This window comes from Genypterus blacodes, unplaced genomic scaffold, assembly GCF_046128005.1.
Source record: "Genypterus blacodes isolate CSIRO-AG114 ecotype Tasmania unplaced genomic scaffold, CSIRO-AGI_Gbla_v1 ptg000053l_1, whole genome shotgun sequence".
Lineage (NCBI taxonomy): Eukaryota > Metazoa > Chordata > Actinopteri > Ophidiiformes > Ophidiidae > Genypterus > Genypterus blacodes.
Genome location: NW_027466865.1, coordinates 4,172,492 through 4,200,490, shown reverse-complemented (window position 1 = coordinate 4,200,490; position 27,999 = coordinate 4,172,492). Strand labels below are relative to the sequence as shown.

The following is a 27,999-nucleotide window of genomic DNA, read 5'->3' as shown; positions in this document are numbered from 1 at the left end:
GATAATAATTTGGTTTCTGTGTGCAGAGCGCGAACACACTGGATGGCGCTGCGCAGCCTGGGCCTCCCAGACACGCAGACGGGATTCCTAACATGAGGCGCTTTGTACACAGATAGATCATTAAACAGACGAGCCGCTTGTCCTCGCGTTTCTTTACGAGGAGAGTCTTCCCTGTCTGGAGCGGTTGTCACACAGGCCGTGGATTGGGTCTCGTTGCTGGGAGGAGACCATTCAGATTTCAGCCTCTCTGCTAGCAACATTAGCAAGCTATGATGCGTCGCTGCTATATTCTTTACGCAGCAGGTCACTGTACATTTCGGATCGTCGGTTAATAGTTTACCCCCACGCAGAGCCAAAGGGTGACTTGGAAACACACCGCACCTTCCAAGGTAATGTTCAACGCTTTCCAGGTAGCCAACGTCACATCAGTCATCGTGGCCAGTGAATGCAGCACCGCTACACACTAGCAAGCTAACGGTTAGCTAACGTTATTTGGTTGACATTTGCATACACGGAGGTCTAGCTAATGTCAGGCAAATCATATACATTGCCAGGTGTTTCCACTCATGCATGCTGAAATTGTTTTTCACGATAGAATAGTAGTCTTGGGTACATTTATAAGGTTGTTGTGGTGTTATCCTTTAGCGAAGAAGCGAGCTACAAAATAAGGTGCAACGTTATCGACAAGTTAGTACAAGGGATGCGAGCTAACTTTGACAGGTTATACCTGTCTGACAAAGTTAAGGAAGCAAATCGTACATCAATTGTGGATAGCAGCAGGTGCTTGCACTTGTTATCAACATTGACATCACATCGAGATTAGTGTGGTTCAAATATTTGATATGCTTGCCCAATATCCAGGCTTCCACGTCACAGAAAGTGGTACATGTCTCTGGAGCGTTAACAGGTTTGATGGAGGCGCTTTGGCACATCACGGTGCTGCGTTCGGGCCACTCGTAAATCCGAACTTCCGACTCGGTAAAACCAAAGAAAACGCCCCCTCAACTCGAAAATTCCGGTTCACGTTCAGTAACATTTGATAACGACACATACAATTCAAAGAGATACTCGCCACATCATTACGTTTCAGTGACAGACTTAATTGAGTCTCAAATTGCAAGAAAAACAAACGTGTTGCACGAACAGCTGATGGTCCAAAGTGACGTCATTCCCACTTCTGACCTCCCTAGACATATGATTTCGTGTATGAACTGTGGCTCATCACCGGTGGGTTACGTAGTACATGACAGTTTGCTTGAGTCCTGCAAGTTATTATGCGGTGATTTATACTTTGCAAGATTAAGTCAACTTGACCTTGCCAAATGTTGATTGTAAATACCAGATAAAAAGATGCTTAGCACTCCCCCTCTCCAATGCAGTACTTTTCAACGTAAAAAAACGACTGCATTTGTCCATGTTAAGGGTAACATCAAAACACAAGACAAATTTACATTCCCCTTGTCAGAACACCTGAATTGTGCACTTTAAGCTTCAGTGTATTCCACATTTGTGACCTGTATCTTGTTTGTGTTTAAAGATGGATGTTGATTTGTGTGCTGGCGGGGACAGTATCAGGAGAAAAGTGGATTTGGCTGGGGCTGCAGAAGGCTCAATGGAAGTTGTGCCACTGGAGATGTACGATTCGTCCAGAGCGAAGATCGATGCCAACCTGCGATGGCTGTTTGCCAAAGCCTATGGCATTGGTAAGTAATTTCATTAATATTTATTTACACATCTCAAACAGACCCCTTCTATGGCCTATATGTATTCTTTGTGGTTCTGTTCTTTTTAGTTCTGAAACGTGCTCTGGAGTTACGACTCACTCACTCACTCACTCACTCACTCACTCACTCACTCACTCACAATGCAATATGTCACCAAGTCAACGGGGAAATATTGACTGCAAGAGCCAACATAGAGTCCCCATGATACTTGGCAATGAAGCAAACCCCACTGAATGGCCAGATCCTTCTATTCTTGTTGGGGTGAGCGGTGCGCCAGTGAGAATGAACACAATTCGGGGCCAGTGACTGACTGGCACTGAGCATTGGGCTATATTTGTTAAGGTGTTCTCAGGGCCTGGAAAATACTGATCTGCACTGCACACACAGTCACTCGCATTCCCTTTCAAGATAGTATCAACATAAGTAACTGGCTCTGATGTCTTATCTTTGGCTGCATGGTTATATAAAGCTTGGTAAATGATTCTGTGCCAATGTGCTTTAAAAAGCAAAAACCTGCAAATAGTAGGCACAGTGAACAGGATTATCTTTCACTGTATACTATTTTTATTTAATATATTGAGTCCAATTTCCTTCTGCTTGTAACCTTTGCTCACATAATAGATTTTGGTCTATAAAGTCATCGTCTTCTTGACTGACTGTCAGGTGTATCACGAGTGGCTCAGAGTGTTGATCACAGCGCTCTGCCATTCTTTTACTGCAGGGTTGCTATTGGCCATTTTAACCAGCCTTAACCTTAACCCAGTGTAATCCTCACCTAGCTATGGCTCATTTTTAACATTAGCTGTTTTGCTACACGTCCGTTGCATCAGTGTAATCTCTGGTCATGTCTTCATTATTCGGTAGGCATTCTTTGTTTTCTGCTGTTTCATTATAGCAGCTGAAGTCATTAGACAGATTTCTATCAATAAATCAATATCACTCAAGCATGCATAATAGAGTTGCCAGAAAGGTTGGACTTCTAGTTGTAATCCATGTTGAGATGGAATGCAGTTGCATTACATGGGCTCATATAGACTTTCGCATGGATGTCAAGTCCAGGCTAATTGGCATTTGTCTGCTATGAGTTCACTCTGAGGAATGTCCTTGCTCTCTGTCAGTGCAGGGCCTCGCTGATGAGGCAGGCTGAAGACGGAACACAAGGACATCTTTGTACAAATGGACATAATGCGATCATGGATGAACTTTGGGTGCGGTTTCCATTAAGTAAATATTCATAAACCACAAAGCTTTAGCAGTTTAGAGGGCGGCAACTCTCAGGTGCAGCAGCAGTTATCTTCCCCCAGGGGAACTGAATACATTTGCCCTATTGTCTTTTCACACTATGGCTCATATGGTGTTTGCCTTCATAATAACAACTTTGCACAGATGTTTGTTTAGCTCCTGCAGCCTAAAGGAGGACACACGTAGTGTCATGTAAATAGGCTTTGTGACATGATGCCATAATAAAAAAAACTATGCAGACATCTTACGGGGATTAGACTGTATTCACCAGAGTGAGTTCCTTGTTGAGTGTGTTCATGTCCACCTCTGGGCACATGCATTGTTGCCCAATTTCCCTTTGCATGTGCCACAGCTGCTCCCAAGCTGAGCAACATCCATCCAGACAGCCAGACACATTAGTGAGAGTGGGCACCTCGTGGTAGAAGGCAGATCACCAGTCCTGCTGTGTATCTCTTTGCCCTGCTTGTGCTCTCTGCAGTGTGGATGCTCTCTGCATGGATGGCCCAGACTGCTGCAGCATGTCCTGATACAGGCACCGCTGTAACGGGCTATCTTTGTGCTCCATCCCATTCCAGTAAATTGGTTATCCTGAGTGGTGGTGGCAGGAGCATGGGGGGGCTGCTGCCACACAGCATCAATTTCTCTAGAGGGAAGTCATACGTGAAGACTAGCTCAGGCCAGACGCCTTTGTTTTCATACACAATCCCTCCCACTGTTCTAATGTATTTAAATACTCCAACTCAGCTCTCCAGGAGTGACACACACTGCTGTGTATTAGGCCTAATCGACTAATGCCGTTGCACAATGGCGGCCTTATTCACGGCGGCAGACAGCATATTGCTAAGGCCTGTGCTGTGGCAACACATGTGGATGCCAATGCACTGGACTGATGTGTTTTGAGCAACAACAGCTACTGCATTGTTCTGCGCCTGATACTTCATGCTTTAATGTTGAAGGATTGTCAACTACTGAACAAGTGGCTTAAAAAGCGGACACTAAGAACACAACGTACAATTATGTTACAGGTAACAGGATTTTAGAGAAAAGTCTGAGTTTTGGGGCTTTTTTTGGCAAGACCTATTTTGAGCTCGCCTGTGTGTGTTTCTCACCTAGGAGTATGGGTTTAGTTTGTGCATACCTCAAGCCAAGCCCTTAGTCTTGTGCCCTTATATGGCAGTGATTTCTGGTTGTGCAACTGGCTCCATGTCTAAAGCAGCAGGATCTTGTCTCTAGGTCATTGTTTGTTTCCCTTGGCGGCTTCAGTATTGTTACATTCGTGCAACTGAGATGCCTGCTCTCTCTTAGGACTTAGCTTAGCAAAGCTACTGTCTGAGTGTCCCAATAGAGTCCTGTGCTGGTTCACAAGCTGTGGCCTCTGTTTACAAATGTCCATGTTTGCCCCAAGTAAACCAAAGCTGGGGCAAAACAAATATTATGTGGCGTGCTTGACAGATTCCTGTAGCGGATAGATAGGTGTGGACTGTAATAACATCAATTGAAACGTTAATGGACAACAGGGTATTTGCTGTTCATTATAAAATGTGAAACATGAGACAGCCTGACAAATGCAGACACAGCCAACCATTACAGAGGCTTCAGAGGCACACAACACGGGGCAAAAACTATTAAAGCTAGAACTCTAAACATAACTCTTACTGTATCGGTTTAGGTTCCTGTCTTTTGTTTTTCTTGAAGGGTAATTGGCGATGTTGCACCTAGTGAGTCAGTGTTACTTTGATATATTTCTGTATTCCTTCACATTCTCTTGAATACCTTCTTAGCTGCTGCTAAATACTTTTGTTGAAAACTTTGCACACGGTTAAGTGAAAGTGTGATTTATTACATTACAGTGATGCAACATTTATAGATAAAGGGTGTTGATCAATGGCATTTCTCCATCTTATTGTGGTATCACACTGCTATGGAGAACCGTTAAATTTCACTGGTATTGGTATCTACTACAATTTTGACATCATGACATCTCTAATGTGAAAGGGCTCATATTGCTGTTGTAATCTAACCACCTCACATTTTTGAGTGTAGTCAATAAAAGAGATGTGTTGGTTCACCTAGCTGTTCTCTTTATTGCAGACCAGATCCCTGAAGACTTACGGGACCCGTTCTACACGGACCAGTACGACCAGGAACACATCAAACCACCAGTCATCCGCCTGCTATTATCCTGTGAACTCTACTGCCGAGTCTGCACTCTAATCCTCAACACGGAGCAGGCAGCTTCTCTTCAGTCCCACGTGTCCGTCATCCATTGTCTGTCCAGGAAAGGCATCAATGTGGTGGAGAGCGACGACACGCGTGTCTCAGAGGCTGATCTGGCCTGTGTGCCTATCAAAATGGTAAGTGAATGAATTAAGCGTTTGGGATGGGAGATTCATGGCTTTATTTGGATTGATGGGATGGTGCTTGACCGTGGCACTGCTGAAAGAGTTGAATACAGCGTTTAACTGTTTACGTTTGGCATAACGGCAAGCTTTAATTATTAGATTAAGCTGCTCAGTGTAACTCAGTAGTTTTGACAGAACAGCAGTGAACACCATATTTGCCAGTAGAAAATTCAACAGCTGTAGGAGAATAACACCAGACCAGAAGCTACCTGGCTGTACAGTCCTCAGCTCTTCCTGCTCCCGACCACAGTCAAATCATTGTTGCTTACCTTTCTTCAGCTGCACAATCTCTGCCACCGTGTTTTGGGCGGCTGGACCGGTCTGGTGTATTGATCCTACGTAGTTTAACCTTTAAGACCTTTGAGACAAAATGCACTTGTGACATTTCCGCTCAATTTACATTTCATAGAGATATATAGAATTGTTTTTGATGCTAAGTGAAACATGTATTGCCAATGATGTGCCTGCGTCCTTAGCGCTTTTTATGAAAATTGCACTCTGGTCATGTAGAAGAACTGGGATTGGTACTTGTGGTGCGTTTGTTATCGTGGGCAGCACAGTGGAGCTTTGCCCCAAGAGCGTTCTGGCTCTGCAAATAACACCTTTTGATGTGTTTATTTTCCCATGTGTATAGTGTTTCTCCTTTTGTTTTCTGCAAGACAGAACCTGAGGTCTGTAAAGCTAGACGTGATAAAGGGAGAATTGAGGTGAAGTTTGACACTGGGTAAACTCTCCTGTTCTCATTCCGTACTGGAAGGTTTTATATTAACACTTGGGTTACAGTTGAACGCCATGATAACTGGTTTTGTCACGTCAACCCCAAAAACAACCCAACAACCCACATTGTGAGGGTTGACCAATATTGTTGATCTTCACTGACATTCTGTTTAATAATGCAATGGTTAAAAAAGTTAAATACAAAAATTCCTTTTTGTTGTGGACCATAACATCTTTCCCCCTGGTATTTCCCCCCCTTAACTCCTTAACCCTAACCATCACCCCCTGCTCCAGCTGTCCCACCCCTTAAAACGACCTTGTGCGTATATTAATAATCATAAGCAGAAATCAAGCACTCTCTCTTGTGTAGTGTCGCCGACATCCTGTAATTGTAGTTGAACTCGCTCTACAACCATCCACCTTGCTCTACTTTCCATATTTGGAAGTAACCAGTATTTCATGACCTTGTTTGAAAATAATTTGCTGTCTGGTTTGTGAGAAAAGGATATGGGTATGAGTCCTAATACAAATGGGGCTTATAGCTGGTCTGAGCAGGCAGTTTAATCTGGGACGTCGGTGTCCAGAGGCTTACGCTGCTGCTGCCGCCAAAATACTTGCTGTCACAGGTATTTTCTAACTGACTTTTTCAGTATGTCGGCCTGGAAAAGAGCGTTTACTGAACATGTTCGCTGGTGACAATGAATATTTCGATAGAGGAGTCGTGTCGGGAAGGAAACCGAGGGCATGTTTCTGCTGACTGTCATCATACATGAGTTGAATTTCAATGTTTTCACAGATTGGCTCTTAAACGGGCTGAATGTCTTTTTGTGTATAACCTGTTTCCTCTGGGTCATCGCCTGAATCAACACAGCCACGTCAGTATTTTGAATAAAGCACCGAGCAGCCGCCTCTGTGGTAATGATATCAAATGTCTCACAGCTTCACAGAGAGTACTTGAAACAGGATAGAATGAACACTGGCACACTTTTCCTCTAGCCATCTTCCTCTACTGTACTTATTTTTATTGTTGTTGCCATGGAAACCAGAAATAGTATCGAGGAGGCCTTTCTCTACGCAGGCAGCCGAGTCAGGGTTGTGTGTGCTGCCGCTTCCCTTCCTGCCAAGGGCCCGACAAAATAATCTGCGCAGACCTTCGTGTAAGCAGCCAGACACAAAGCCAGGCGAGAGGCCGGAACGCCCTGAGCAGGACGCTGCTGCTTATCTCTGATGGACTGCTGCAGCTGAGAAACCCCATCCAAACATGCTGATGAGGCGGTTACATAGCAACCTACATTTTCTAACTGGTGCATTTGTAAATTTGTCCCAGTCCCTGCAGGTAGTCCCCTGTCTTGTCAGGACAGTGGCAGAGGCTTGTTAAAGTCTAATCATTCTTTTTATTATATTTGCATTATGTCGGTTTTTATTCCACTCCTTAACAAATGGTATCCTCCATTTGAAGTCAAGTCATTTGTCACTTTGATAAAATGCCGATATATCACTGAATCAAAATTGCAGCGAGTTCAAAACCTCTTCTTGCTTTTGAACATGTCAAACTAACAATCCAGTTGTTGCCCTGTGAATCATCACTCCAGTGGCGTAGCAGAAACCAAGCAGCCTTCTGCATCCTGTATGCTCAGCCTTTGTCAAATATTAGGTTTGCACTTGTCTGCCCTTTTAAGCTCAAGTAGTTTTGCCCATGTAGATCACACTGTGGTAAAAGCTCTGAATAATAATAATAAGATTATCTATTCAGATTATCACTGTTTCAGTGTGGCATGTTATATTTGTTTGAGCATGCTTTTAGTCGCTGTCATTTCTTAAGTTTAGTTCAAGATTCCCAGACCAGTATTGGGTTTACGTCCATCATTCAGTACTGATTTCTAAAAGGGGGAATTGCATGTGTGTGTGCAGACGGCGTTATAAATGTGACTTTATAAAGGAGGCCCCAGGTTTTTGGGCTCTAGAGAGGTGAGACTCCTGCTCTGCCTGTGTGTGGGATTAGGAAGTAGTGAGTTTTAAGTGTAGTATGTAAAAAACATCAATGTTTCACCCACTGCTGAATGAGAAGTTAAATTTTTGGTAAAGCCGTACGACTGTTTAATACTGAACAGGATCTTTTGTGAGCCCTCCTCCTTGTGCTGGTCTGCTGAGACAAACTAACCCATTTATCCACAGTGGTCATGACCTAATCAAGTCAACTCAAATTCTGTTAAGACCAGCCACTGGAGGAAAATGGACGTCGGTGGCTTATGAAACAAGCCTGTTATTACACTCTCTGCTTCCGTCCTTGCAGGATTAATCGGAAACTATACCATAACTGAATATCCTGTTGTTTCTGTCTCTCCTGCACCCAGAGCGCTCACATGCCCATGATTGATGCTCTGATGATGGCCTACACCGTGGAAATGATCAGCATTGAGAAAGTGGTGGCCTCTGTCAAGCGCTTCTCTACCTTCAACGCCTCCAAGGAGCTGCCTTTTGACCTCGAAGATGCTATGGTGTTCTGGATCAACAAGGTTTAAAAAAAACACACGCTGTAGAAACCAAAATAAGAAACACAGCAACACTACACACACTCTTCATTCTTTTTTTTTTTGATCCCCTAAGATTGAAAGAGCCCTGACTGCAGACGAGGCTTTTACCCCTGATTACTTTGTGCATCTGGGCAACACTGTGTGATAAATGTTTCTTCTTTCCCAAACCCTGATTGTCAGTAGAGCCCATAGACAGACAAATAGGTACCCGAGTGCTGATCTGGTCCAGGTCCAGGTCCAGGCCCAGGCCCAGGCCGCAGTGTGTCCGTTAATCATCATGATGCCCACACATGGATTTCATTCCTTACTTCTGGTTAATGATGGTAATGTCTTAACTTCTTCTGCAGGTGAACATGAAGATGAGGGAGATAACAGATAGGGAACACAAAGTCAAGCACCACCCTCTGGAGTCTCCTAGCCACCAGAAGGTAAGGCTTTGCCCTTTTGATTGAGAAATAACAAAAATGATCCCTTTTTGAAAAATAGTTTCCCTCAGTAGACTTGCCTTTATCCAGGTTGGTCTTTCTTATCATCAAACAATTGATTTTGAATAAGAAAGTGTGTGTGTGTGAGCTTTCAGATTTCATAAGGAACGTTTCTCCTGAATGGCATCTTGGAGTTATTCTGACCCTGCTGTGTCTCTCTCTCTCTTCGTCTAACCCCGGAAGCAGAACAAGCCTCTGTCTTTGACCTCTGACCTATTTATCTTTCTGCTCCTGTTCCTCATCTGCCCCCCCCCCCCCCCCCCCCCCTCTCTTATCCCTGCAAACTGGATAGTCTCCCTCCAAATGGTATTGGAAGCTAGTCCCTGTAAGTTGGATGCCAGCCCCCCTGTACCCTCTCTCCCCCTCGCACGCATTACTCTGTGTTGATGTGCGTTTGCACTCCACCATGGCTCATCAGGCTCATTCTGTGCTGCTTGTAGCCAGTGTGTCAGCAAGGTGGAGATACCTGACAGTTTTTTTTTTTTTTCCGTTTTATCAGTTTTTTTCCCCTTGTGGCAAATGTTTTACACTGGTGTAAAGGTGTTCCGACCTTTTGGACATTTTTAAATATGATTCTTTTTGGTACGCAATGTGTGCTATCTCATTTCAAGCTCAAGTGGCTCATGTGGATTTGCTCTGTGTGTGTTGAGAGAGTGTGTGTGCGTATGTCTGTGCGCGTGTTTTGCGTGTAATTCGATTGCCAGAGAAAGCAAATCCATGCCTACGCCTCTCTTTGCTTTGCAATCCCATCCCACCGTTGACACCTCGCTGTTTTGCTATATCATCCCTCCTCTGGTCTCTCTTCTGCTCTCACACTTTTACCTCTTCGGCCACGCTCACTTCTGGTAGTTTCTCTGCTCAATGTGTTCGTATGTCAGGCTCGACGTCATGCACAAGCTGGCCCCACTGCATGCTGGAGCTAGAGGAGCTCTCCAAAGTGGCACAGCAGGTCCTCCTGCAAAGCCACCTCAGTTAGGGAACGCCTCACTTTTGTAGAACAAGGCTGGCAGTAGGGCTACTATGCGTTGGTTTTAATTTTGGCTAAGTGTAATGAGGAATGGCCTCCAAATAGCTCTGCTGAAGCACATTTGTCAGTTATTTAGGCCATTGTCTTTGTAGCTGCTAGGCTGCACTGCGCTGTTTGTCTCGTCTGGTTTCACTCTCATGTATACAATATGCACGCTAAATGATAGAACCATTTTTCAATATGCCAAATTATTATTGGATATTGTTTTGACCTTTACCCATATCAGTTTCCTGTTTCTGGAGGTCTGTCTTGCTAGTTCAGATTGAGATTGCCCAGTTTTAATTCTACAAAGGTCAGTGTTTGTATGAAACATGAAGACACTGTAGGTAATCCTGTAAGAGTGTTCAGTGGAGCTTACATTTGTATTGCTTTAGATCAGAGGTCTGTAATCCTCATTCTCCATAATGAGTATAGAGGAACCAGCCTTCATTGTTCTTTATTATTGTTGTTGATGAGTTTGGCAAATTCCATCATGTGGAAAATAGAGAACATACACTGCAAATGCTAATCTCTACCAGCGGTTTGGGTAGTATCTTGGGGTGACCGAGTTTCTGTTCTAATCACACACACACACACACACACACTTCCCAAAAATGGGCCACTGACTCCCTGCATTCACTCTGTCAGCTTGTTCTTGTTGCTTGGTTGGATTGGACGGCTGACTGTAGACTTTCACATAAGGCTGGAGGGAAGCTCACCATCCACTCTGTGTTCACATCACTACTCCAACATCCACACCTGTATCTCAACACTTTAACTACGTCTTCAGGGTTCTCCCTAAGCTGGCTCACCCTGGTGCCATGACACTTTGTCATTCAGAAGCACCACATCGGGAAAAATTCACTAAATCTGGAATTGATCATTTTAATACAAACTTCACCAGTTACCTTTTGTTTCCAAAGTTGGGGAGAATCCTGAGTTGAGGTAGAGCATTGTTGAGTGAAACATGAATCTCATCACAAAAGAGATTGGTATTTGTGAACCCCTGTATTTTGCAATGCGTCTTTTCGATCCAACACACAATTGTGTAGCTGTGGTGCATTTTTTTCCTGCACATTTCAGCATTGCTCTCCCTCTGGTGGTTAGGTGCGGTACCGCAGAGAGCACGCCTCAGGGCGACAGCTACCCTTCTTCGCACTGCTGGAAGACCTGATGAGGGATGTGTGTGACGGAGCTGCACTTCTCACTGTTGTCCACTACTACTGCCCAGATCTCATGAAGCTAGAGGGTAGGCTGCATGTGTGGTCCCACACACATACACACACAACCACTTTTAATAGTCTGTTTCCTCATATTTATTTCCATTTGCTCTGAAATAAAGTTTCTGTAATTTCCCTTGACATGTTGGAGTTAATATGCCTGTGTGATGTTATTCTGGTCGCTGCATTTGTCTTACTGTCAACACTCCACTGCAACATTTATAGCCATGAAGTCATAGAGTTGCTTCCTGTTCTAACTCTCTGCTTGCGTGCTTGAACAGATATTTGCCTGAAGGAGGTAACATCCATTGCTGACAGTCTGTACAACATCCAGCTACTCAGAGAGTTTGCCAGCGAGTATCTGAATAAAAGTTTCTACTTGAGCACGGAGGACATGCTCTATGCACCACTAGTGCTTAAGGTAGAATGACATACTACGTTTATAGAATAGTATTATTATTATTATTCAACTACATATTCAACAGATTTTAAGAAACAGGATTGGATTCAATTTGTATGATGATTAAGATTCTGCACTGACTCATTTCTAACACGCTGCCTGTGTATTCTCTACAGCACAATGTCATGGTGTTCATCGCCGAACTCTTCTGGTGGTTTGAGACCGTGAAGCCAGAATTTGTCCAACCCAGAGATCTACAAGAGCTTAAAGATGGTAGGCATCACAATGGGAATGTCATGGCGTACATGCTGTATGCTAGAGAGGCTGTTGTATCAAAATATCACATTTCCCCTTTTTTTTCTTATCCACATCTAATGTTAATGTTGGCAAATTTGGACTAACAAATTTAACAGCTATTAGTAAGTCAAGTCAAGTACAGCATGGTGCCAGTCCAGTTTTTGGATCCTGTAGAATCTAGATTTGCGCTGAATTCATTCTCTTCCCTCCTTCCTCAGCTCAAACCAGCGCTCAGCCTAAGAGTGCTCGTCCATCAGTGTCCATCTCCAACGCCACAAAGCGAAGCTTCCTGGTCAGCCCCGGCGCCGGCGATAACCAGAGCAACCCCGAAGTCTGTAACAGGTACTTCCTGCACCCTGAAGAGTCTGATTCCCTGTAAGTCTTCTCCCGCTCTCCTTCTCATTCCATTCCAGCATGTTCACAATGATCTAACCCGTTATAGCAGCTCTCCAAAGATAGAGGGGTTTATTGTTATTGCAGAGTTTTCTTGGTCTTTCATTCTCATGGGACATCTTTAACCCTGTGACTTCTCCATCGCTTAATGTTGCATCAAGACCTGTGTGGCACTGTGTCTTGTGCAATGTTTCTGTTTTCCACATCATTTGCTTGGGTGTGTTTTTGCTGGATTGTCTGAATTTTACTCTTGGGATCACATAACATTGTGTAAACATTCTACTCTAAATTCACACTACACTATCAGACGGTAACATGGCTTTTGTCGGTCTAAATGTATTGATTTAGTTTCCTTTTGATTTCCAGTAAAGGGGGTCCAACATTCAGTCCTTCACACCCACTCCTGCCCCTGAGACAGAGGCAACAAAAACAGCAAGGAGAGGACAGTGCAGGTGAGAGCCACCATTGAGTCGGCTTTTGCACTTTTACACTCGCACTGTAGTGGCACTTTGTCCTCTTCATCATAGATGTGTCACTTCTTCACATGCATGACAAAAACTAGCTAAGTTTCATTTTAATGTTAAGTCAAACCTGTGGTCAAAAAGCTGTGTTGCTTGCCACATTGTCAAACCTACCCATGTCTAAATCGTATTCATATTTGGATCTTAACACATCCTTTGTCATATTCATGTCAACTTGTAATGCCAGTCGAGTTGTGACCATCTGTTTCTCCACGCCTCCTGAGACGAGTAACCTGTGTTTCTCGGTAGGTCTAAGGAACCGCTCCAACTCGCTGACTCAGGTGGACGGACAACCCAGAGGTTCTGTCATTGCATGGCCTGATAAGAGGCAGAGGTACAGTACAGACTGGACAAAGGGCTTTTGATAAGTGTGTGCTCGAGTATAAAGTCAAGAATTCATTTATTTTCTATATGTAAAGAGAGAGAGAGAGAGAGCTTTAATGTATATAACGGAGATGGACTTTGGATGAAAATGCATCTTCCTGGGTTGTAGGAGAAAATTTGGGGATATGTGTGTAGAATGAGAAAATGAATTGAACTTGTGTCATACATTTTATACAAGTACCTTTATTGTAGTGAGGCCATGAATGAGATTTTCCCTGTGCTCCCTTCTTGTGCAGACCGATGTCCACACTGAACCCCTACCCGTTCCACTCGGCCACAGACAGCGACGCAGACATAGCCTCTGGTGACAGCGTGAGTCTGGCCCGCTCCATAAGTAAAGACAGTCTGGCGTCCAATGTCCTGAATGTCACACCCAAACACCAAACGTCTGCCCACCAACCGTCCCTGGCTGCTGCGCGGAAGATTAACGGCCACAGTCTATTGGGAAATGTTAACATTGAGGATGAGGATGGAACTCCCTCAGCAGCTTCTTCTGAGGCTCCTGCAGACCCTCAACAGGTCGATGGGCTGCAGGCGGCTGCTGCGGCCGGAGCGAAACCCGCGGTCGAATCCAGAACTGAACCGGATAGCTTTTACCTAGAACCACTAATGCCTGCTGTGCTGAAAACAGCCAAAGAGAAATCTGTATGCCTAAACAAGGAGGAGGAGAGTGGAGAAGTGCCCCGTTCTTTAGGACGGGGCTCGCTGCGTCGAGGAGATGGTCCCACATCAGTTGTTCGTAGGAAAGCTGCCGCCGGCCTGAACCAAACCTTCCCCAACCCGACTGATGAGACCCACTTGGTGTCGGAGCCTCCTCAGGTCCAGGAGCATTTCCAGCCCGTGGAACTTGTATCCAGTGAGCCAGCTGGGGGTTTCTACCTCCATTCAGATTCTGATGAACCAAAGCCTGGTCAGGATCTTGGGCCTGAGCTGGAGGACGTGGATGAGGAGGACTTGGACGAAGCAGTTACCACTAAAGACCCCAACTGGTCCAGGAAAGCATTCGACGAGGAAGATGAAGAAGAAGAATCGGCCAAACTCCAAGAGGACATGAATGTAAAAGAGCACGAGGACAAAGACAAAGATGTAAACAATGGCAGTGGGCGCTCGAGTCCCTGCCTCAGCACACACTCCCAGGCCAGCAGCATGGCCAGCGGCAGTATCCGTATGACCTCCTTCGCTGAACGCAAAGCTCAACAGCAGCGTTTTGGCAGCAATCATGATCTACGCTCCAGTGCCTCCAGCTCCCAAAGGACCACACCAGATGGATCGGAGAGCAGCGGGCCTCTGAACTCTTCCTGGAGATTTAAAAGAGACCAGAGCCCCTCGTCGCCCATGGCAGGAGGCCATCGAACAGGTGACATGGGTGCTACTGTGTTGGCCTCTGAGCTTGTACAGCTCCACATGCAACTGGAGGAGAAGCGACGTGCCATTGAGCACCAAAAGAAGAAGATGGAAGTGCTGTCGGCGAGACAGAGGCAGAAGTTGGGCAAGGCAGCTTTCTTGCACATTGTTAAGAAAGGCGGCAGCAAGTGTGACACACTGCCCAATCCACTCAAAGTAGCCATCTCCAAAGAGGAGGTTAATGGGGAGAAAGGAACAACAACAACGACTAAAGATGATATGTGCGTTGACACCCTGAGGGTGGACAGAGAGGTGGAGGCAGCCACCCCACCAGGTGCCTTAGAAACAGACAAGAAAGGGAACAGCGGAAGCTTCCATCTAGAGGAAGAGTTGGACCTCAACGAGTGCAGCCGCTCCATTGAACTATTGAATGACGCCATCGGCAGCATCCAGCAACAAATGATGCAACTGTCTCTCCAGCAGGAGTTGTTGATGAAACAGAATGTACAGTCGCCCCCTGGTGGACCGCCAACACCTCAACCCACCGGCAATAAGAACATCGACTCTAAGGGTGGGACCGCCTTTCACTTAATGGAGCCCCTCTCAGCCACAGGCACCGTCCCAAACAGGAAGCCCCCGAAGCTGACCTCAGCACGAGTTTCCAGGTCTAAACCATCCGAGCTGAAGATCGCAAAGGAGCAGAGCCGGCATGCAGCTGCTAGGACCATCACCCCCACACACAGCGGGTCAGAGAGTCTACCACACCCAAGGCAGTTGGCTGGGGGCCGGTCCCCCAGGACGGAGCAGCATGACATCCCCAGCCCCAGGAACACCACAGCAGGAGAGACAATCGACAGGCCCGGTTCTGGCCACATTCGTAGCGCCAACTTCAGGCTTCATGATGAGGCCAACATGCGCCTTCCCACTCGAGTGGACCTGGGTATAGTGGCTGGTCCAGAAGTGTCCTTTGACGAGTGCCTCTCCAGTACCCCGAGGGACTCCGAGCTCAGTTCACCAGCTGGATCGGGGAAAGAGAACATGCCATCGGAGGAGACGCAGCGCAGCAAGTCTCACCTGATCGAGGTGGACCTGTCAGAACTGAAGACCCCAGAGGGAGAGGGAGCTGATCAGGACCGAACCACAGATGGAACTGATGGAGAGCAGAAGTCAGTCTTGGGCTTCTTCTTCAAGGTAACTTTGGGATGAAAATAAAAACAAAAGAGTGTTGTTGCCGTAGTCCGAAAGATGTCAAGTTTGGCTTCTTGTTTTGTAGGATGAACAGAAAGCAGAGGATGAGCTGGCTAAGAAGAGGGCAGCATTCTTACTGAAGCAGCAGAAAAAAGCTGAGGAGGCTCGACTTCGCAAACTGCATCTTGAGGTGGAATCGGAGCTCAAACGAGACGAAGCCAGGTAAGGCATTTGTCCACAGCTGACGCAAGGATTCCGATTATTCCTTTCATATCAAATGTTAAAAATCTGCTTCTCTTTACCAGACGCAAGGCTGAGGAGGATCGCCTACGCAAAGAAGAGGAAAAGACACGGCGGGAACTGATCAAGCAGGACTTTCTGCGGCGGAAGCAGCAGGAGATAATGGAGGAGCAAGGCCTCGTCAAGCCCAAAACCCCCAAGCCCAAGCAGAAACAGAGACCTAAGACGGTGCTCAGGGAGGAGTCCTCCAGCGACACCTACTCCAAGTGCTCTTCCACACGTAAGATGACGTCACAGCACTTCATTTCTCATTCCTGTCATTAGTTCCTGTCAACAGTTGTCATGCTGCTCATTACGGACTGAATTTGGGGATGAGATGAATTATTGAATTGAATATTGAGTGTAATAAAGAAGAAGAAGCCATTACAAGAACTGGAAACAATCCATTCTGTGTCTATGGGGACTGATGTGATGCAATGTCTGGTTTGAAAATGTGATAGCTGTGATTGTATTAAAGGGTTTTAGAAGCATCTTAACTTGAGTAGAGTTTTACAAAATGCACTGATTCGTCTTCTTCCCTCAACATAGCTGACAACCTGAGCAACGACCAGTCAGGCTCCAGTTTGTCTCTGGCCTCAGCTGCCACCAACGAGGCAGACAGCGTCAACTCTGGAGGGGCCGGATCCCAGCGGTAAGTCATTCGCTCTGTGAGTGCTAGAGTTTAATAAGTACCGTGGTCGTATCATGAACAGCATTGAGAGAACCGTTTTCTCATCTTCTAGCTGTGACTCGGTGGAGTCGTTTCCAGGGAGTCGTAGTAACTGTCGAACTGCAGAGCGAGATTGGGACAATGGCTCCACGGCGTCGTCTATCACCTCCATGGCTGAGTATACTGGTCAGTACACACATTTCACTGTTTCTCCTATTTAGCTTTCTCCTGCTGTACAGCTGTGGTATTGAAAATGTCCCAATCATCATCTGCATCAAGTGAACTCTGTGTGATTCTCTGGTGATTCTCTCCACCATCTTGTTGCATAATCGCCAAATTGTCTTTTTTGTCCTTTAGGGCCTAAACTGTTCAAGGAGCCCAGTGCCAAGTCCAACAAGCCCATCATCCACAACGCCATCTCCCACTGCTGCCTGGCCGGCAAAGTCAATGAGCCCCAGAAGAACCAGATCCTAGAGGTCAGTTCTAGGCTTGGAACCAGCAGTTTAGGATTCAACAAGCCCGCTCCTCCAACACGTTGGCTAAAATGTAATAACGCATAGATAACGACTCCTTCCTTTGCGCTTCCTCTTCTCCCATTAGGAGTTGGAGAAGTGTGACTCCAACCACCTGATGATCCTGTTTCGCGACGGCGGCTGCCAGTTCCGGGCGCTCTACTCGTACTTCCCGGACACGGAGGAGATCCAGAAGCTGACGGGTACGGGACCCAAGAGCATCAGCAAGAAGATGATCGACAAGCTCTACAAGTACAGCTCGGACCGCAAACAGTTCACCGTCATCCCTGCCAAGACTGTGTCAGTCAGCGTGGACGCCCTGACCATCCACAACCACCTGTGGCAGGCCAAGAGAGGCACCGTGCCAAAGAAAAGTGGGAAATTCGGATTGTAGAAACCCCTCATCTCCCGGATCATCTATCCCCGTTATGCTTGTTTCCTGGATGGACTGTATTGACGCCCACGACCAAGCAAACCACCGCTCTCGGTCTGAAAAACCCTCTCGGGAGAGGCCGTGCCTACGGGACGAGCACTCGCCTGTAGGCGGAGCTAAAGCAGGAAAAAGGCAAATGGTTTGCGGCCTGACGGGTGCTTGCAGTAAAATAATTTTGGCTGAATTTTCTTCAGTGTCTCTTCTGTGATCTCAGTGCGATCTGTTCAGGTCCTTTCAGGTCCGCCGCCGTTTTTCTACAATAACCACGGCTGTCAGCATGTGGCATCTCTCTCTCTCTCTCTCTCTCTCTCTCCCTCTCGCTCATGTGGTGGAATATCATTTTAAGGGGAAATATTTATTAGTTTGGCACCGTCACGCTCGAGTTCAGCTGCAGCACGTCCCTCCCTCCCTCCCTCCCTCCCTCCCTCCCTCCCTCTCTCCCTCCCTCCCTCCCTTTCCGGGCTCTCTGTTTCGATCCTCTCCCGGGGGGACGCGGGCGCGTGACGTTTGTACCACGCTACTGAACTCCTCGGCTGTCACGGCAACCGCGGCCTCTTCCTGTTTGGACTCTGACCCGGTGGAGCAGCCTGGCTTTACCCAATCCTGCCTCACCGGGGGATCTGCTGTGGGACCTGCTGCTCTGAACCTTCTTTTTTTAAATGTCTCTGTCAGCGGGGAGCTCCTCTGTCTCTCCGCCGTCTCTCTGGCCTTCCATGCATCGTGGCTCTATCGTCTATTTATTCACCCGCTTTTTTAAACTAGACGCTGATTATGTAGCACTGGGTGTGTGTATAGCAAAGGAAAACGCTCACAGCGGTCATTTTAAACGCTTAGCTTTTTATTTGTCAAAGCGTCCTCTGTAGTGAGAGCGTTGGAAGAGGCTGAATGCTCGGCTTTGGTACAGAAATTATGCTTTTTTGTTCCATTTTTGCTTTTTTTTTTTCTCTACTTAAATTAAAGCGACGTGGTCTAGTGTTCGAGCTGATGTTATGTGTTTTCATCATAACGGGATTTCTCTGATGTTTAGAGCTTAGTTGTGTTTTCTCTCCACTGGGCACTCTTGGATTGTCCTGTATAAAGGTGCACTCATGAACACACATATTGAAGGCTTCTCTCATGCAATGTAACCCCCCCGTCCCCCGTCTGTCCCCCGTCTGTCCCCCATCCACGTCCCAACCCCAGGGAGACCCCACTCTTGCTGCGAAGAGTGTGTGCACTCCACTGGAATCGGTCTGAATGACAGTATTTCACATATTCACTAAGGGGGGCTGAGTGTGTGTGCGTGTGCATGTGTGAGTGTGTGTGGGTGGGGGACTGTGGTTCAGTCATGTACCAACATTAAAGAACATTCCTCTGAGGTGTTACACTAACACTGCCACATTCTCTCTCTCTTTTTCTCTCTCTCTCTCGCTCTCGCTGTCTTTCAACATCAAAGTGCTTTTTTTGTTGGAAACCATTTGTTGGCCTGAAGAACAACCACAAGTGTTGCACAAGCACTTTATTCTTGTTTGTAGGGGGGATTTAAAAAGTGGAATTTTAGCCTAAACACTCGATGACAAAAGATGGTTTTGCCCCTCAGTCTGCTGTTGTTTCGCTCCAAACACTAAGATTTGATACTGACTCAAGTTGAAGGGCCTCCATTGATACTACTGCTGTCTCCAACAACAGAATACTTGATTTCTGCATTTTGCTGCAATTGGATGAGTTTATTTTTGAGGGAGCTGGTAGATCTTTTATTGTATGCGTGTGTATTTTATGTTTACTAAAAGATTGTATTGGCATTGGTCACCATTTTTGTTACTAGTGTACTTTACATCCTTGATCCCATGCCATGTTATTTATTTTCAAACGGAAGCACTGAAACAATAAATTTTCAAGGGAATAAAATCACAATTTCATTTTTATTCTTTTTGTCACTGTTTGCTTTTCCGTTACTGCTTTGATGCCACACTGATGAAGAACAGCTCACCATCCTCACAAGTAGACTTTTCTTTATTGCACCTCTCCACTCTCTTCACTGGGATGTCTGCGTTCTGTCCCCTTTGCATTTTCTAACACTGTAATGACACCGTTTGCATGGATCTGACCTCAACTTGGGCTGATGCTGTTCAGCCGACTCATCCGTCCCGGTTTACCCGGAGGCGTCGTCAGGTCTCCTTCGGCGTTCCGTTTGCCTTCTCTACCACTTTACCGCCCAACTGGAACAGCAGAGTTTAACGCATCAACGCCAGCACCCATAACCACTGCAAACCGTCACTGAGGGAAACTTCTAGCTGTCATGGCAACAGAGACTCGTGATGATCCGAAAGAGCAGCAGTGACACAGAATCAAGACTTTTCCAGGTGGAGCTGCTGGGAGATCTATGAATCAAAATCAAGCAGCATGAAGGGTGAGCGCACACTAGCTTTATTTCATTCTAATAAATAATCAATGAGAAGTTGATTGATGTGTGACTGTGCGTCTCCACAGGTCTTCACGTTGTCACGTTGCTGCTGGTGAATCTGCGGCCGGTTCGTCTCTGTGTGGGAGAGGCACACATATTGATTTGCCAAGAGGTTCCAAAGAGTGAGTAATGGTTTGATTAAAATGCTTCATTGTAAACGTTATAATGATTCAATCTTTACTTACGGTTTGACTTTAAAAAATATATAACTTACTTTTCTGTTTTACTCCCCTATTTGTTTTGAGAACGTCCCTAATTTCTTTGCTGTTATTTTCTAGAAACGAGTAGGCAGAAATGGTACAGCATTTCGGCTTGTGAGAGTCTAATAAAGGTTTTACTGTGGAGCATTTTAAGAGACAAGCTCCAATAAAAGCTAAAGTCAACTGAAGTCAAAGTAAAAATACCAAAGTAACTTCTGGCTTTTGACTTTAGAAGGTTGAAAGCTGTTTGAAACTAAATGTTCCATGACAAAAGAAATACTGAAAAATCTGGAACATCTGGAAACCGAAATTTTACAGATGACAAAAAAGTAATAGTTTTGAGTCTTTTGAGAATCTTTTTTTTTTCTGAAACAGTATTTGAATGTCCAGCAGGTGGTAGTATTGCATCAATAATGTGCATGAGTCCTGTACGTCTAAGCCGGCACAGATAAACTACCTGGACATGAGCTGAGATTGAACAAAAAACCCCACCTGTTTAGAATATATGAATCTAAATATAAATACTGAAAGAAACTACAGCAACATCAGTAATGTCAACAAGCACATTTTAATATTATAGCCGTCTCAAAAATAGAAGCCCTGAGCTCAGTGTGCCACAGCGCTGATGTGTTGGACATGTCCTCCTTCTGCTTTACTGTCCACTGGACTCGTGGATTGGGCTTTGATTGGACACACTGTGGATGTGTGACAATATATTATGCATTTACCCAAATCAAGTTACACTTTGTATTTATTACTTACTCATATTTCCATGGTCCGTATTGTTGATGAAGCTGCTTCATTCACACACCAAAACCCAAATACTAGATTTTGTGCTTGAGTACCGATGTTATCAAGTATCCAGATACTAAGACAGTAAAGGCAAAGCCATGTAATCTTCTGAAAACACATTAAGTCATGAAGCAGCACAGGAACACGTTAAAACAGCACCCGTCTCCGGTTCTCTTCATTTGCATTTTAACGAGTCATTCTGTTCTGGCAGCTTTCATGCCGGGTTATTTGTCCCTGCGGTTGTTGCTGGAAGATGCTGGAGAGATCAACTCCACTGCGTTCCAAAGCGAGAGCCTGGCCTCTGTGACCAGCGTCACTCTCGACGGGGCCGGGGTCACGGGGATCCTCAGCCAAGCGTTTGCATCTTTCAAGAACCTAAAGCGACTAAACGTAAACCTCAACACTCTGACCCAGATTGACCCAAGCTGGTTCGGCCAGCCTGCCGTCCTCACCGAGCTCAGTCTGATGGAAAACCAGATAGAGGTTCTGAGTGGCTCCATGCTCAGCGGCCTCAGTAACCTCACAGTGCTCAATTTGGCCAACAACAGAATCAGAACCATTGATCCCAGCAGTTTTAGCTCCCAGACTAACTTGGCTGAACTGGACTTGTCCGGGAACAGGATGACTAGAGTCGAGCCTCAGGTCTTCAGGTCTCTCACTTCCACCAGGATGAAACTGGATGGGAACCCATGGGACTGTTCTTGTGGAGTGCAGGACTTTGTCGACTTCCTCAAAGGTTTGTGATAAAGATGTTAAATCTTACATTTGGAATGAGTCAGGCATTAAAACACACATCCAGAATCCTGATGTTCCTTCTGCTGCCAGATCTTCAGAACAGGTCGCTCCTGGAGAGGGAGATGAAGGTGACCTGCAACAGCCCTTCATCCCTTAGCGGCGTTCCTGTGTGGAACGTGTCGGTGTGTGTGACAGCACCTCCATGGCAACCGACACCAGGGACACAAACTTCTCTCCCCCCGGAGCGCCCCGGTGTCCACATACTGGCCTCGACACCAGGAGCCCCTGGTGCCCCCACACTGGCCTCTACAGCCACTGGAATGACTGGTGTGATTCATTTGTATGATATTGGTGTCTGATTAGATTTGCTTTGTGAGTCCTTTGTTTCTTTGTCAAGACTTTTCTATTTTCTGCCTATGGTTTCTCCTCAATTATATTAAAAGTATCCAAATACAATCATCATAATTCAACTTTACTTGTTTCCTATAGCAAATGATGTGTCAACACTTCCATCACGGCCTGCGTCAGACACTGTCGTCGTCCCCACACTCATCGCAGTGATCGGTACATTCAGCTGTTCTCATCTACAATATGTTATTTTGATACTTGCTACACTGTCAGATGTGTGATGCTACCACCCTCTCCCTATAACTTGTACTCCCGCAGTGGTTCTGTGCATGCTGCTGTTTGTGGTGTGTTTCCTGGCGTTGCCCTACAGAAGGAATCGCAACAGCAAAACTGTGGCACCTGGGTCTTCGAAACGAGATGTTGGGTCGATGGGCACAGAATCTCCAGGACATCCGGAGACCAGAGACTTAACTGAGAGCGTTCGCTGGGACTCGGAGATGCAATGGAGGAGACATGTAAGTGCTGTCAGAGCGAAGTCGGCCCATGCTGTTCTCTTTACAGCTTCTTTTGGTGTGTTTGACAAAGACACAGGTTCATCAGACGACACAAACACGGCTGATGTGACGGAGGAAAAGGAGGAACAAAGGGATTCTAACAGAGGGCCAAATTCTTTTGAAAATGCTCCATCTGTTCCTGCAAACGCTGAAACTGCACCGTACATGAGCATTGGCGCCTCTCTGTCTAACCCAAATGCTGATCTCAGCATGCAGGCCACCAATACTCCAGGTCAAAGGTCATACAAAGGTAAAATGGGAAGAATCTCCACCTGGCCTCCCACTGCGGTTCAGTGGGAGATGAGATGCAAAATGAAAGCTCAAGAGGAGGCAGCCAGAGGTGAAGTGATGATGGCCGGAAGCGAAGCAGAGCCTCCTGCTGGGTTCGATCGGGACGAGCAGGGACGAGTAGCTGAGGACGCGACGTCCAGAAGCTCCCAGGTCTCGTCTGAGGGGGTTTGTCACGAGAGGTTGGCGGAAGCAGAACTCTCAAATCCAGTTGACGAGACTATCAAGTCCAAATCGTGTCATGAGTCAAGCAGCGTTTCCCTTATCAGTGAGGATCAGACCCAGACTGAAGCAAGGCAAGAAGAGCAACTGAACCTCAGCCAAGATGAGATCCACGAGGCAGCCGCCGTGAGAGAATGGCCGACCCAAAATCGAGGCCTTAACCCTGCTGCAAACGAACAAATTGCCACCCAGAGCAGCGAAGGCCACGCCCACGCCCCAAGGGGGCCGCACAAAGTTTCTAGCTCAAAGGCGCCCTTTGATGGTGACAATGAAGGGCCGGGCTCCGTTGACCTGCTGCACGAGGTCGTCCAGAACCACGGACGCTGGACCAGAGAGCGCTGGAGACAGACGCACCTCGGCAAGCAGCAGGGCTGGTAGAGAGATTTAGGAAGTTTGATATTCACGTCACATCATCATAGTAGTGAATTCACAAAATCTGGCACGTTTAATCCATCACAACATAGAGATAAATAAGAAATGTAGTAGATAGATAGATAGACACCCTTGGTTGTGGTATGTGTTCTCTTAGTTCTTCCTAATCTAACTCTACTGTAATCTGCTGTAATGAGTGAATGCCTACGATCGTCTTCATTGTAATTCGGCTGTCTGGAGTTAAAATAAATCAATGTTTTCATCGGTTATATCCGGCTGCATGCAGCATTTATTGGTTCATTTTTTTCCACGTAGAGAAGTACACTTGCTTCTTAGAAATAGTACAAAATGGATCAACCCCTTTTGACGATGGACTTAAAAACATGATCAGGTGAAGGTCAAACATGGTTGCGATACACAGAGACGACATGCATGTTCCATTCATATAAATATACAGTATCAAAGAATGGCTCCAACCTGCAAGCAGTTGACTGATTATGGACTTTTCATGGTTGCCGTCCTGCTTAAATGTACAAAAAAAAACCTCTTTCTCATCAAGCTTTATATCAAAACATGCTTTTTGAGTTTACATGCCCCTTGGTGGTTGATAAGTGTGGACAGTAGGAGATCTAAAGTGAACCGCAGACTCTTTAGGACCCAGGAAGACGTTAAAATGGCGGGAGGGGGGCGCTGTTTCATCTCCTCCATACGGTCGCTCACACCCTGTAAACGGAGCTTCTGAGGGGCTCTGGCTTTGCATGTAGTAAACGGAATCAACAGTATGTTTCAGTTAGACCCCACCATCAAAATATATCTATACAGACATCTAATGTGAAACGGACATGAAAAATACTTAGGTGTATTCCTTTGTAGAACACACTTTCCAACAAATACAGGTCTTGTTGTTGTTCTTTGTTTACCTTCCTATTTCCTTGACGTAAAAACAAAGTGAGTGAATATTGTCCTCCGTGTTGTATGGATTCAGATTAAAGGGTCATGCTTTTCTGCTCAGACATCCCCGAGAGCTTAGTGCAAAAGTAGTTCAAGTCCTCTTTCATATTTTTTTTTTTGTCACGTGGAACAGAAAGTCAAACAAAACTCAAATGTTTACAGTGCAAAGACAAACAGTGGATCTGTGATAAATTACTTAAATAACTTCAAATGATCTATTAAATTAAAATCCGATAATCTCTACAGAATTGTCCCTCTCTGCCTTGTTTACTCTCCAAACAGATGAATATGATAAACATGATGGACACGGCAAAACGGTTCTGCTACTTCCTACTGCAACTCAGGACGATCACAATGTGAATCCAAGTAGAGTCAAAGACGCGGAGAAGAAGCCTGTGCTAAATATTTACAACGCGATAAGAGAGGAGAGAATAATGGCACATGACGTTAAAATATGCACTCAAACGGTAACACGATGTGGACAAATCTATTCCAAATGCGTCACAACAGTCATAGAAAAAGTTTGTGCTTGTAAAGAAAATGAAAATCCTGGCGGTAAAAGCGATTTTAAAAGACCAAAACAAGCAAACTCATAATAAATAAATGTAAAGTCCACATGTTAAGATGATCAGTGCTTTAAAATGTAGAAAATCAGGGACATTTACGCGATTATCTTTACAAAAACATGATTTATGATAGAATGTGAGCAGGATTCAGTTGCCTCTAGATTCTGTCTGACCAGCCGACGTTAGCAGTCTGCAGCTGAGGCTCAAGGGCACTTCAGCTCCAACTGAAATGACCTCATATTCTGTCCAAGAAGGAACTTCCTTTCACTTTCCGATGAGCTCACAGGAAATCTCTGACCCTCATTCAGTCCTTTGGTAGTTTGACCTTCTTGAGGAGGAGGAGGAGGAGTGTTTTTCACTCATTTCAGTCATTTCCAGGTCGAGTGTGAAATGTCTGCGTGGTCATAGACGTATGAGGTGTGTGTGTGTGTGTGAGGGGCGTGCAGGGTTGATGACGAGGCACTCTTCATGCATCCCTCTATAGCAGCTCGTTAGGAAACGATACACGTCCGTCCTCTAGAACGCAGGTTTCAGAGTGAGAGACACACAACGCACATTCACTATGGACGCTTGTTCTTGGCCCATGACGAGGATTCATCTGTGTGAGAGGATCGAGTCCCGTCGGCCTCGGTGGGGCTGACGGGTTAAGGGTCAGGGTGCCTCTGCTCTCTGCCGGGGGTGATTCGGTGAGAAGCAGGGATTCCGAGGACTGGGGGGGGGGTGTGGGTGGGGGGGTGGATTCAGAGGTGGGTTTCGTCCCTCGTCTCTGTGCCCAAGTCTTGTTGGTTCTTGGTGCCACGTGGCTGACCCACGCTCTGGTCCTCTGGCATGTGAGCCAGTGGGTCAGAGCGGATGATGTACCTGCAGGGAGACGAGACGCAATCAAGACTGAGGCAGGAGAATCTGTTCTTACTGAGCACAGACGGGTCAGTGTGTTCCTTATTCTGTACATTCTGCTTCAAATACATTATTTAGAATACAGAATTAATGAGCGGTCTCCTTTCGGATTCAAATTCAAATTCTTCACAGTTATACCGTCTCTAGAAATGATATGTGGATACTGTGACTTTATTACAATATTGAATCTGTAATGTTACTGAAAAACCCACATTGTGCAGACTGACCGAAATAGTCTGAGGTATAAAACAACATATTGAAAAGTAGCGATGTGTCTCTTACACAATGTCGTTGAGCTCCAGCAAGGTGTCGGGAGGAGGATTGATGAGGACGTAGGACAGCGTGTTCTGGTGGTCGTTCATCTCATCTGCAGAAAGACACGGGAGACCTTCACAACTCAGCCTTAGCCTCCTCCATTACACAGCTCATCAGCCAGGAAATGATCCCCCTCAAACCAGTGGCATTATGGGAGTCCCTCACTCACCACAGCAGCGGTAAACCATGTTTAAGATCATGATGCTCTTTACAGCTCTAAATGTGTTCGTTTCTTATTATGTGGCAGTTGGGAGTCGTTTGGAATTCAGCTCATAAAGCAGTTATACCTCACATTTCCCTTTTATGTGACAAAACCTGTTGCAGTGCATTTTTTCTCTGAGCCCAAAATGGTTTAGATTAATAATGCAAAGCCAGAAATGATTACATTAGCAAAGGAAAACAATCATTTTATTGTAGGTTACCATGTTATAATAGTAGCAGATCCACTTTCTTTAAAATATTACTATTGTCACATTATCCTCAAGCTATTAAATAACTGATATTTAATTGAATATGAAAGAGGGAGTTAAAAAAGACCATCAAATCAAACATGCGCGGAAATTTGCAGTAAAAGGTTCACATGTTAAAAAAGTAATTAAACTTTATAGATATATACGATTTGATTGTTTCTCAGGCTTTGTTTTCCCAGACTTGTTTTTAACATTTTGTGGGCGGGGCCATACTGCTGAATAGAATAAAGCTCTATGTGACATCGACGTTAGACAAAACTCCCAGCAGGCTTTCACAGAGACTTTGGCCGTTCAGAGTGAAACTTGCAGTGAGAAAACGCAGACAGATACTCAGTATTCCAAATACTTACCCATTTGTTTACACTATCAACTTATTTGTCAGTTTTATTAATTGATTCATGTATTATATCATTAACTGATTACTTATTGTTTGGATTTGTTAGCCCGTGTGCTGCATTACATCACTCTTGAGGCTCTCGCACTACATATTGTTCCAACTTTCATGGTTTCAAATTGTATGACAATAACATTTGTATCAATGTTTTCTTCGTACCGCTTGATCCACAAAATACTACTGACCCACTGTATGTTTTACAAAGGCGACTGACTGAACAATATGTCCCACATCGTATAACTTGGTGTGTGTTACTGTACATGTACTGTATGCGTTGGTCTGGCGGTGGCTCCTACTTGTTTGCGTGATGTTCGGAGGGCATGTGTTTCTCCATGACAACCCACCTGCTTGTGGCCCTTTAAAAAGCCAGGCGGGGTGGAAAAGAGAGAAGGGCTAACCGTTACTGACAGGATACGTGTGGTACACCAGGAGGCCCATGCTGCTCGCTGCAAATCACCTCATGCTCAGCCGCAAACGGAGCCGTCATGCACACAGAGTCTGTGGCTACGCAGCATACTGAACCCCCGTCGCATTCCTTTGGCCTGCACATTCCACACGGGAACAACGGACCGGTAAAGGCAGCAGAGGCCATGCCAATGGACAACACTTAGCCCCACAACCCAGAAAAATGACATCCGACACAACCCACAAACATGCTCCAGCATCCGCCCAACGGGACCAAACGCAGTGCGACTCAAAAC

The 27,999-nt window shown here is 45.6% G+C and overlaps 4 protein-coding genes across 7 annotated transcripts in view; 3 read left to right on the top strand and 1 right to left on the bottom strand.

The window, feature by feature from the left end:
• camsap1b (calmodulin regulated spectrin-associated protein 1b) lies at positions 1-19,537 on the top strand. 2 transcript variants are annotated; one of them, XM_076150814.1, is made up of 18 exons: positions 1-389; positions 1,538-1,703; positions 5,058-5,320; positions 8,440-8,601; positions 8,967-9,047; positions 11,218-11,359; positions 11,612-11,751; positions 11,907-12,003; positions 12,246-12,369; positions 12,787-12,872; positions 13,191-13,275; positions 13,562-15,860; positions 15,943-16,079; positions 16,163-16,377; positions 16,686-16,788; positions 16,880-16,992; positions 17,164-17,282; positions 17,407-19,537. In XM_076150814.1, the coding sequence occupies exons 2-18, from the start codon at positions 1,538-1,540 to the stop codon at positions 17,710-17,712; spliced, it is 4,638 nt and encodes a 1,545-aa protein (XP_076006929.1). In that variant the 5' UTR covers positions 1-389; the 3' UTR covers positions 17,713-19,537. The 2 variants fall into 2 exon arrangements, with proteins under 2 accessions (XP_076006929.1, XP_076006928.1); XM_076150813.1 differs by having other exon boundaries at positions 12,246-12,402.
• Positions 19,538-19,893: 356 nt separating this feature from the next.
• Positions 19,894-21,930, top strand: LOC143001491 (uncharacterized). Its single transcript, XM_076151122.1, has 3 exons — positions 19,894-20,140; positions 20,221-20,316; positions 21,398-21,930. The coding sequence occupies exons 1-3, from the start codon at positions 20,134-20,136 to the stop codon at positions 21,928-21,930; spliced, it is 636 nt and encodes a 211-aa protein (XP_076007237.1). The 5' UTR covers positions 19,894-20,133.
• Positions 21,931-22,028: 98 nt separating this feature from the next.
• On the top strand, positions 22,029-25,153 carry LOC143001392 (uncharacterized). The gene is made up of 3 exons (XM_076150989.1): positions 22,029-22,248; positions 22,411-22,485; positions 22,588-25,153. Exons 1-3 carry the CDS (start codon positions 22,044-22,046, stop codon positions 23,709-23,711), a joined length of 1,404 nt encoding a protein of 467 aa, XP_076007104.1. The 5' UTR covers positions 22,029-22,043; the 3' UTR covers positions 23,712-25,153.
• Positions 25,154-25,950: 797 nt separating this feature from the next.
• The window catches only part of kcnt1b (potassium sodium-activated channel subfamily T member 1b), a 44,865-nt gene continuing 42,816 nt past the window's right edge, over positions 25,951-27,999 (bottom strand). For all 3 annotated transcript variants that reach the window (XM_076150923.1, XM_076150924.1, XM_076150925.1), the window contains 2 exons: positions 26,402-26,486; positions 25,951-26,083 (listed from right to left, as the gene is read on the bottom strand). In XM_076150923.1, coding sequence (XP_076007038.1) covers positions 25,963-26,083; positions 26,402-26,486 — 206 coding nt within the window. In that variant the 3' untranslated portion in view covers positions 25,951-25,962. The remainder of the gene's footprint in view (positions 26,084-26,401; positions 26,487-27,999) is intronic.

Excerpts from the sequence above, each read along its gene's own strand:
- camsap1b (XM_076150813.1), top strand. The coding sequence starts at position 1,538 with ATGGATGTTGATTTGTGTGCTGGCGGGGACAGTATCAGGAGAAAAGTG. Across the intron at positions 9,048-11,217 it reads AGTCTCCTAGCCACCAGAAG|GTGCGGTACCGCAGAGAGCA; the intron begins GTAAGGCTTTGC and ends TCTGGTGGTTAG. Across the intron at positions 12,004-12,245 it reads TCTACAAGAGCTTAAAGATG|CTCAAACCAGCGCTCAGCCT; the intron begins GTAGGCATCACA and ends CTCCTTCCTCAG.
- LOC143001491 (XM_076151122.1), top strand. Across the intron at positions 20,317-21,397 it reads TTGCCAAGAGGTTCCAAAGA|CTTTCATGCCGGGTTATTTG; the intron begins GTGAGTAATGGT and ends CTGTTCTGGCAG.
- LOC143001392 (XM_076150989.1), top strand. The coding sequence starts at position 22,044 with ATGAAGGTGACCTGCAACAGCCCTTCATCCCTTAGCGGCGTTCCTGTG. Across the intron at positions 22,249-22,410 it reads TACAGCCACTGGAATGACTG|CAAATGATGTGTCAACACTT; the intron begins GTGTGATTCATT and ends TGTTTCCTATAG. Across the intron at positions 22,486-22,587 it reads CACACTCATCGCAGTGATCG|TGGTTCTGTGCATGCTGCTG; the intron begins GTACATTCAGCT and ends GTACTCCCGCAG.